The sequence below is a fragment of the Cajanus cajan genome, chromosome 2 (assembly GCF_000230855.2).
Source record: "Cajanus cajan strain Asha chromosome 2, NIPB_CcT2T_4, whole genome shotgun sequence".
NCBI lineage: Eukaryota > Viridiplantae > Streptophyta > Magnoliopsida > Fabales > Fabaceae > Cajanus > Cajanus cajan.
Genome location: NC_138518.1, coordinates 64,735,786 through 64,746,233, shown reverse-complemented (window position 1 = coordinate 64,746,233; position 10,448 = coordinate 64,735,786). Strand labels below are relative to the sequence as shown.

At 33.9% G+C, this 10,448-nt stretch overlaps 1 protein-coding gene across 1 annotated transcript; it reads left to right on the top strand.

Moving 5' to 3' along the window:
• Nucleotides 1-1,861: 1,861 nt before the first annotated feature.
• On the top strand, nucleotides 1,862-10,206 carry LOC109804807 (potassium transporter 7). Its single transcript, XM_020366668.3, has 10 exons — nucleotides 1,862-2,518; nucleotides 2,656-2,884; nucleotides 2,967-3,215; nucleotides 3,438-3,488; nucleotides 3,885-4,145; nucleotides 6,928-6,980; nucleotides 7,089-7,203; nucleotides 7,310-7,564; nucleotides 8,407-8,929; nucleotides 9,308-10,206. Exons 1-10 carry the CDS (start codon nucleotides 2,255-2,257, stop codon nucleotides 9,840-9,842), a joined length of 2,535 nt encoding a protein of 844 aa, XP_020222257.1. The 5' UTR covers nucleotides 1,862-2,254; the 3' UTR covers nucleotides 9,843-10,206.
• The last annotated feature ends 242 nt before the right edge of the window (nucleotides 10,207-10,448 follow it).

Sequence of the window (10,448 nt, the reverse complement as noted above, 5' to 3'; positions counted from 1 at the left end):
ACTAGATTGAGTTTTATTGTTTCAAACAAGATACAAATATATTGTTTTAATAAGTTACTTTTGGCTCAAACCTAAGTGTTATTTAAATTATATTTTCAAGTAGTTTACCAAAATATTCTTTTAACATAAAGTCTCTATGAGCTTCAACACCAACTATTATTTTAGGCTTAAATATATTTTTAGTCCCTGAAATTTAAGATAAATTTGTTTTTGGTCCCTCAAATTTAAAATTGTTATTTTTAGTCCCTGTAATTTTCAAAAATCTTGTTTTAGTCCCTTAGGTCATTAATAACATATTTGAAAGTGACTAATTAAGACAGTTATGCAATATCAACCGGATTTAATGTGATATTTTCACTAACAGGGACAGCAATAGGTAGATTTTATGCAATAATGTTTGATAAATTTCTTAACAAAATTTGAATATAAGGACTAAAGTAAGATTTTTTGAAATTATAGGGACTAAAAACAACAATTTTAAATTTGAGGGACCAAAAATAGATTTACCCTAAATTTGAGGGACTAAAAACATATTTAAGCCATTATTTTATAATCAAGTCTCTCAAGGCTCAAACAAATATTCTTTTATAGATAAGTCTTTTCAGACTCAAACGAGTATTTTTTAACAGACAAGTCTCTCCGAGCTTAATCTTATAACAACAATTATATCTAGGTACAGTTTTTACAAATATTCTTTTGTCTTATAGATAAGACGTGATACAACCAATTAAAAATAATATCTTGACAAAAAGAATGAATAATGATTTGTACAAATGTTTCCTTTTCATCATCGTTTATTTTTTATCTTGAAGTTCCTTATATAATAGTCTAGATGAAGATAATCATTGCAAAATCTTAAAGGTTCCTCACAAACTTGCTTTGTTTATCTTTATTATGAGTCTCTTAAGATGAAAAGTGTTCGTTAAAGCATTAAATACTTACATTAATTGAATTTTACTAAATTGTCACTTCAGGCTACTTATCAACCTTAAGATACCAAATAGACTTTTTGTGACTTGTGTTAGCGAATAACAAGTTTTGCATAAACTTTTACTGTCTTTCTTTGTAATTTTAGGGATCTGCTTGTTCTTATTTCTTTTACACAACATGACTTTTTTATTTTAATAGATTTATGAGTTCCAATGAGTTTGTTTTTGTTCGATCTATTAAGGAATCAGTTAGTCATGTATCAACTAGTCATTACTCATTATAAATGATAACTTCATTTAATTTGTATTTTGTAAAAATATTTTTCTTTTAGAAAAATATTTTATTTGTTACCATTAAAACTTGAAAGCTCGAGAAATCTAAAATTATCTTTTGATTTAACATATACAATTATATTAGTAAAATATAAATAAATAAATAAATTTATAATAAAAAATAAAATTATTAATATTTTTTATTTTTACTATATTTAAACATTTTACATTTCTTATTCATACAAAATAAAAAATTTAAAAATAGAAACTATAGTAACAAGCGAGTTACGTTTTCATCTACTTTTTTTTTCTTTATCTTCATTAATTAGAATATTTTAAATAAAATATTGAAAATATTTATAAAAAAAATATTGATAAGATTACTTTCTTTTATTATAACTTATACGCAAATGTATGTTGGTGTAGGAGTTTTCTCTCTTTTATTAATTTTTTATTTTTATTTTAAACTCTAAATTTTTTATAATAATAGTATTAAAAAAATTGCATACATATTTTTAAATAATTTGTTGAGTTATTTAAAATAAATATTATTTTTCAACATGGACAATGACATCAGTTGGGTTGAACTGACGCGTATTCAATGTGGATCCAACACTCGTTTTATTTCCATCTTAAGCATTGGTAAGTATAAATTTTGTCCTCAACCTCAACCCGAATCAAAGGTTACAAACACACTCTTAATGGATATAAGCAAAGTCAATTAGTTTAAATTAGATCTTGTGATCGATTTCAATTGAAGAGGACGAACACCCCATGGGAAAAAGAAAACAGTGGCACTCTATCCAATTATTGAAAATCGAGCACTTCAAATAATTCCTAGTTGATTCTTGTGTGTTAAAAATTCAATTCATGCTTCTCAATTTCCAATGCACCAAAAACTGAAACTCAAGACTAGCGAGCGCATGTTGCAGTTGTCCTTGAATTGCGTGCTTCAAAATTTCAGTTACGACTGATCAAACACCTTCTGACACTGCGAATTCTGGTTCTGACACCAATCAACACCACCTCCTTCGCATCGATTCTCATTTCCCATGGCAAACCCTAAATCCAAAAGTCCCAATTCGATGGGCGACGAGGAGGATCCCGACTCCACTGAATCGCGTTGGGTTTTCCAGGAGGACGAGGATCCCTCCGAGATCGAGGACTTCGACGCCGCCGATTTGCGCCACCAGCCTATGTTTGATTCCGAGGAGGAGGATAATGCTGAGCAGAGACTCGTTCGCACTGGTCCAAGAATTGATTCATTCGATGTCGAAGCTCTCGAGGTTCCCGGTGCTCAGAGAAATGACTACGAGGTTGTTCTTCCAAACTTTGATTTCCACATAGGAATAAGTATTGGATTGGATTGGATTAGATTCTCAGGATGTACATTGTTTTCTGTTATTTATTTACATTCAATTATTGCTCATCGTCAATTTCTGTCCTGTTGCAGGATGCTAGTGTGGGGAAGCGAATTGTGTTGGCCTTTCAAACTCTTGGTGTTGTATTTGGCGATGTTGGAACGAGCCCTTTGTATACCTTCAGTGTTATGTTTAGGAAGGCTCCTATTAATGGGAATGAAGACATTCTCGGAGCATTGTCACTTGTTTTGTACACTTTAATCTTGATTCCGTTAGTGAAGTATGTTCTTGTTGTTCTGTGGGCCAATGATGATGGAGAAGGTACACTAAATTCAGTGTTTTAAAGATAAATCTTCAGTATAGTTTTTCCCTTAAATTTATGATTGTTTTAAAACTGCTGCAGGTGGTACGTTTGCATTGTACTCCTTGATTTGTCGAAATGCTAAGGTGAGTCTTCTTCCCAATCAGTTGCGATCAGATGCCCGAATATCAGGCTTTAGGCTAAAGGTGCCGTCTGCGGAGCTTGAAAGGTCTTTAAAAATCAAGGAAAGGCTAGAGACTTCAGTGACTCTGAAGAAGACTCTATTGTTATTAGTTCTTGCTGGCACTTCCATGGTGATAGCTAATGGGGTTGTTACACCAGCAATGTCAGGTTGCTTACTGCTGTCGTGTATTGTATTTTATAGCTTCTTTAGAATTTTTTTTTCTCTTAATGTGTTTGGACTTTGGACTGAAACTAATGTCATTCTTGTAATAATGACATCTTGATGCTTGTGTACAGTGTACCTGACCGCTGTTGTTTTTAAATAGCCATTTCTTTTCTTTATTTCTTCATATTAATTAATTCTTACTTTATATCTTTTTCATTCTGCAGTACTATCATCTCTTAATGGTTTGAAAGTCGGGGTAGATGCAATTAAGCAAGGTATTGTGCTATCCTATTAATAGTTATTAATTAATACCTGCATTTGATGTTATTATCCTAAGATTCATCCAAAGAACTAAGACTTTTATCTTTCTTCTTTTGAATAAATTGCTATAGCTTTTCCTATAATAGTAATAGCTTTTGAGGCCTTCTTTTTGTATATAATGTATCTGAACTGTGCTTTGGTCCTAAAATTGAGCAAATTCAGTCATGTGCTTTTAGTATGTTTATGTTGTGTACGCCAATCCAACCAAAGTGTGATAATATGGGATGTGGTTCCTATAGTTTAGGTAATTCTTGTGGTGGAGACTATAGCAGAACCGGGCTAAATATCGAAATTTGAGGATCACTTTTGTAGTTGGATTAATCTTTTATTATTTTTCCTTTATTATGCAGATGAAGTGGTGATGATTTCTGTTGCCTGCCTAGTCATTTTGTTCAGTGTACAGAAGTATGGAACAAGTAAAATGGGGCTTGTTGTAGGACCTGCTTTGCTCATATGGTTTTGTTCTCTTGCGGGCATTGGTATATACAACCTTGCCAAATATGACAGCGGTGTCTTGAGGGCATTTAATCCTATTCACATATATTATTTCTTTAAAAGGAATTCAACTAAAGCATGGTATTCTCTCGGGGGCTGTCTTTTGTGTGCAACAGGTAAAACCATTTATGCAGGATCATGGATATTGTGAATGCAGTAATATATGCTCTGCTTGTCTTGTATATTTGTGGATTTGATTCAATTAGTGTGTCTGTTTTTCTGTATTTATAAACCAAATCTTTGCTAGCAATTACAATGGCTATTAATGTCTAAGTACCCATTTGTTTTAATGTTGAGTAGAAAATTGATTTTGATAGAAATGATTGTAAACTGTTGAACATAATTAGGATGCATGCTGATATTAATCTCAACCACATTTCTCAACTTGCCAATAATATCCTAAAATCTAGCACTAAAAAGTTCCTTTGATAAGACATCTGGTACTTGAAGTCCTATAGGTACATGTGTTGTAAATATAAAGCTGCCATTTGATTTTTCTTTGATGAAATATTTGTCAATCTCTGTGTTTCATTATGTCATGTTAGACTGGGTTATGACAATGTTGATAGTCGACTTGTTATTACAAAACAAGTTCATGGAACCTTCATGTTTAGCTTTGAGATCATCAAGAATAATCTTCATCCATAATCCTTCACGCATGTCATGTGACATAACTCTGAACTCATCTTCTGCACTAGATGACTCTAAATGCCCACCTAGAAACATGCAATAACGGGAAGTGAATCTTCTATCTATGACTGACCTTGCATTGTGTAGTTGGCAATGTATATTTCCACAGACAATGAGTCTATTCTTCTATATAATAGTCCATTCCTTGGGCTTGTCTTCAAATTATGGAGGATCCCTCTTAACTGCCCGAAGGTGTATATCATGAAGGTCATGCTTAAATTGGATAATCATGCTAACAACATAAGCAATATCAGGCCGAGTGTTGGATAAATTTAGCAATTATCCCGGCAATCTATAGGATTGGGACTTCTCTACATGTGAGCCTTTTTCACCTCCAATCTTGTGGTTCTATTAATGGGCAACTTTATGGTTATGCATCCTAGTTTTCCAGTCTCTTTAAGAAGATCAAGAACATATTTCTTTTAAGAAATAAAAATGTCTTTTTTGGAATAGGCAACCTCTATTCATGGAAATACAAATTTTCCCAACTCTTTATATTTCAAAATGAGTTATTAGCTTTTTTTTTTCAGAGTTAGTTTCTTGTCTCATCATTACCTACTACGATCATATCATCTATATGCACCAAGAGAAGAGTGAGTTTGCCATAAAGGGAATATTTTATGGGTAAAGTATGATCATTTTGATTAAGTTTGTATCCCAAGGACATTATGATTTGAGTAAATCTTCCAAACCACACTCAGGGAGATTGTTTGAGGCTATACAAAGCCTTCAACCTACACACTTTGTTCTTTCTACTTTGAGATTTAAATCCTAAGGGAATTTCCATGTGAACTTCCTTATTCAGGTCTCCATGCAGACAAACATTTTTAACATCAAACTACTATAGGTCCCAACCAAAGTAGAAGCCAGGGAAAAAATGATTCTTATTGTATTCATTTTTGCTGTAATTGGGGAAAATGTCTCCTCATAGTCAATGCCATAGCTCTGTGTGCATCCCTTTGCCACCAATCTTGTCTTTTAGCAATCCAATGTTCCATCAAATTTGCGCTTCATAATGTATATTCATTTACCTTGCAACTTTCTTGTCTTTGTGTTTATCAACAATCTTCAAAGTTGACTTTCTCTCTAATGTTTTTATCTCTTCATTCATGGGTTGAACCCAATTTCTATCTTTTAGAGCTTCTTGAACTAATGCAAGTGTTTTGGTTGCATCAATAGTTGCAATAAAAACTTTGATGTTGGACAAAGAGATGGTCAATACAATCAAATTGAGAAATGGGATACATAACACAATCCCTTCTTTTTCCTCAAGGCAATAGGCACATTGTCTATAACTTTTTCAGTATCGTTATCATCCTAAGGGACATTTACCTTTGATTCAGACAATTCAATTTATTGTGGGATCAACATGGTTTTCTCTCGCCTTTGATATTTCTTTTCTAAGAACCGATCTTCCTTTTTTGCTTCATTGTATCTTCCTCTAAGATTAGGGTCTTGGACTCCGTCAGATCTAGTGACCAATTGACAAATATGTTTAATAAATCAGTCAAGGGCTCTTGGGTTGATGACATTTTAACAAGCTCGGCTCATATGACATAATAACATATATGTTCTGTAATTAGAGAAACTTGTATAGCTAAAAGGAGGGATTCTACTCACTATTACCTATTATTTTTATTTCCTTATTCATTACAAATAAAGGGTTAGATGTGTGGTAATTGAGACACATTATAGTAAACAAATCTATATATTGCAACTCATTAGAACTATGTTCCCTAAAACTATGTTTGGATTGATGGAAAAAAATAAAGATGAAATCAGTTTTCTAGGCGGGGACTTATATTGGGTATTTCAGTGCTTGGTACTGGCACATATCAGGATGCATTGATGCGAGGTTATTGCCCCTTTTTGGATAGTGGAAAAATTGTATTGAACGAAACATGCTGACTTTGTTTATTTTGGGTGAAATGAAACTTCACTTGTGATTGGCTCAATCAAAATGCCTATCTATGTAATTCTAAATTGTGAAAGTGGATTCTTTATTTCTTTCTTTTATTTTTCTTTCTTTCACACTTAATTAGTATGGAATTCTTGCTTAGTCAACCTGGAATGAGGTGAACAGTGCACGTAATAAAATGTCTCTGATATACTGCAATGTGGGGAATATGCAATTTGCATTTAGATGTTACTTGCATGTACAAAAAAATCTCAACTGTTGATTAACATTGTTACTGGATCATGTTACAGGCTCTGAGGCTATGTTTGCAGATCTTTGCTATTTCTCTGTACGATCAGTTCAGGTAATGAATGATGTCTATGTTATGACTATCAAAGATCCTGTTTCTATCTTACTTTCTGGATCTTATCAGCTAATATATTGATGAAAATGATGGTGGTTTGTTGTGTAGCTTACATTTGTATTTCTTGTTTTACCGTGCCTATTGTTGGGCTATTTGGGTCAAGCTGCATACCTTATGGAAAACCATGCAGACGCTGGCAATGCCTTTTATTCTTCGGTTCCAAGTAAGTATTGGTATATTTAGTTTCTGCATTCATGTTTATCATTGTTTTCAGTCACATGTCTTTGCACTCAACAGAATCTTCATGTAATACTATTTTGTGTCTGCAGGTGGTGCATTTTGGCCAACTTTCCTCATCGCTAACATTGCTGCATTAATTGCAAGTCGGGCTATGACAACAGCCACATTTTCGTGTATAAAACAGTCAGCTGCACTTGGCTGTTTCCCTCGCCTTAAAATAATTCATACCTCTCGCAAATTTATGGGCCAGATCTATATCCCTGTCATAAACTGGTTTCTCTTGGCTGTTTCTTTGGTGTTTGTCTGCTCTATATCCAGCATTGATGAGATTGGAAATGCATATGGTAATGATTTTGTTTCAATTTCTCTATTTTTATCTATTCAGTTTTGTCATATTTATCAGCCATATACACATATCGCATGTCAAGTTGTAAATTATGTCACATTTTCATTGGGATCAACTATATATGATAGGTTGCTTGAGAAGCTTATTGATACTTTGGAAAGACATGGAGCTTCTCTCATAATTTCGACTATAGTTGAAGAATAGTAATAATGGAGGTGGAGCCTTGTTTAAGAGGACCCAATTTTCTTTAAGAAACTTTAGAAGTGTATTGAAAACTGAAAATCATCATTGTTCAGTTTTTCAAACACCAACTCTATTTTCAGAAAAATGACATTCTGTAGTCTGTGTGTATATCTATCTATCTATCTATCTATATATATTATATATATTCTTTTTTTTTTGCTTGCATCCACAATACTTTTAAGAGGTGGCATTGGAAGCTTTCATTTTATTTCAAATGGATGTGATCAAATCAAACATTTCTCCATTTTTTGGGTATGTAATTGTTGGTAGTAGGCAGATTACCCCATGTCACAAGCTCACAAGCTTCTGCAACGGCTTACTCAGTGATAGGAATCAAAATCCTAAAGCTTTCTGTTGATGCTGTTTGATTCAAGTGGTTGAACCAACCCTTGTTGGAAACATGCAGTTTACTTCAGGAAAAGCTTTCCCCTTTAAACTTAAATTTGTGAAATGAATAACATAAATAATAGTTTGAATCTGCCAGCATAAATGGGAGGGAGTTAATCTTTATTTGGTCCTTTATTATTATTGTACTATATTATAAAACAATTTAAAAAAATGTATTTGTTTTCAGCTTGTTCCTTTGTTGTCTTTCAGGCATTGCTGAGCTGGGGGTGATGATGATGACCACTGTTCTAGTAACTCTTGTTATGCTTCTTATATGGCAGATACACATCATTGTAGTGCTGAGTTTCGCAGTTGTCTTCCTGGGATTGGAGTTGACTTTCTTTTCATCAGTGTTGTGGAGTGTAACAGATGGAAGTTGGATTATATTGGTCTTCGCTGTAATAATGTTTTTTATAATGTTCGTATGGAATTACGGGAGCAAGCTCAAGTATGAAACTGAAGTAAAGCAAAAACTGTCAATGGATTTAATGCGAGAATTAGGCTGCAATCTTGGGACAATACGAGCTCCTGGGATTGGTTTGCTCTATAATGAGTTGGTCAAAGGAATTCCAGGCATTTTCGGGCATTTTCTAACCACACTTCCAGCAATACACTCTATGATCATATTTGTGAGTATTAAGTATGTTCCAGTTCCCATGGTGCCTCAAAGTGAAAGATTCCTTTTTCGGCGAGTTTGCCAGAGAAGCTATCATATATTTCGTTGCATTGCCAGGTAACAACCTAAATATTTTGCATTTTGGGATATTTGCGCTTTGTGCACCTTTATTATTAGATCAGTGGTGTGAATTTGGAAAAGCTGAATGGATGGTGAAAAGGAAGGCATACATTTTACTATCGAAACTTGCTATAACTTTACATGAAAATCTATCAGGGGAATAATTTAGTCAAATAATACACGGTAAAGTTGCAAAGACTTGATTGTCGGTAAAAGATATCCCTTAGCCACTCTTTCGACGTAGTCATAAACTGGAGTATTTTTTTACTAAGATATCCCTTTTGTAATTTTCCCAAAAAATATATACCAACATGTAAATTAAAGGTGTTTTTTGTGAATCTTATAAGCCTGACCAGAGCTTTTATATCTCAACAGGTATGGTTACAAAGATGTTCGTAAAGAAAATCACCAAACTTTTGAGCAACTGCTGATGGAGAGCCTAGAGAAGTTTATACGACGTGAGGCTCAGGAGAGGTCACTCGAGAGTGATGGGGATGATGATACTGATTCTGAGGATGAGTACTCTGGTTCCAGGGTTCTCATAGGTCCCAATGGGAGTGTTTATTCACTTGGGGTTCCTCTTCTGGCTGAGTTTAATGATACAACTGTACCCAAATTTGAGGCAAGCACATCTGAGGAAGCATGCCCTGCATCTCCCAAGGCCCCGGCGGTTGATGCTGAGCAGAGTCTTGAAAGAGAATTATCATTTATTCGCACGGCAAAAGAATCTGGAGTTGTTTATCTTCTTGGTCACGGGGATATAAGGGCAAGAAAAGACTCATGGTTTATCAAGAAGCTAATTATAAACTATTTTTATTCTTTTCTGAGAAAGAACTGCAGAAGGGGGATCTCAAATTTAAGTGTACCCCATTCACATATGATGCAGGTTGGCATGACCTACATGGTTTGACCATCAATTTTCCAACCCAAACAATTGACGAGTAATTTCGATTTATAGTTTGGTAGCGATGAGTTGGTGATAGGCCCAATTTTGCAATGCTCTTTTGCTTGATCATCACTTCTTTTGGGTCATCAAATTGCTGAATATCATACCAGCACAATCTGGAAATTGTTTCAAGGTTCCTTATGGTTGTGTGCTTGCATTGTAGATATAAGGAATTGGCATAACTTTGAGCAAACAACATATATGTAGATTTGTCATTAAAAAAAGGTGTTGTAGATTGTTATGTACACATTGTGGATGTATCGAATTCCACTTCAACTTGATGAACACCGAGTTTTATATTAAAGTCACATTTCTTTAGTTTCCCAAAGTGTTTGTCCAATCTCATCTTTTACGACGCACTTTAGCGATCAAACCTTGAAAGAAATTACACTTCCTCTTTGACGATTTCATTGTTAAGTTTCCTTTTGCTTTTGATACATTATGATTACAAAGTTTATCTGAAAACCTTTCAGGACACTTGTTATTAGATGGAAATAGAAAGATAGGAGGAACCAAAACTCTCAGGAAGGAAGTCTGAAAGTATTAACATGACGTTATCCCCTCACCTCC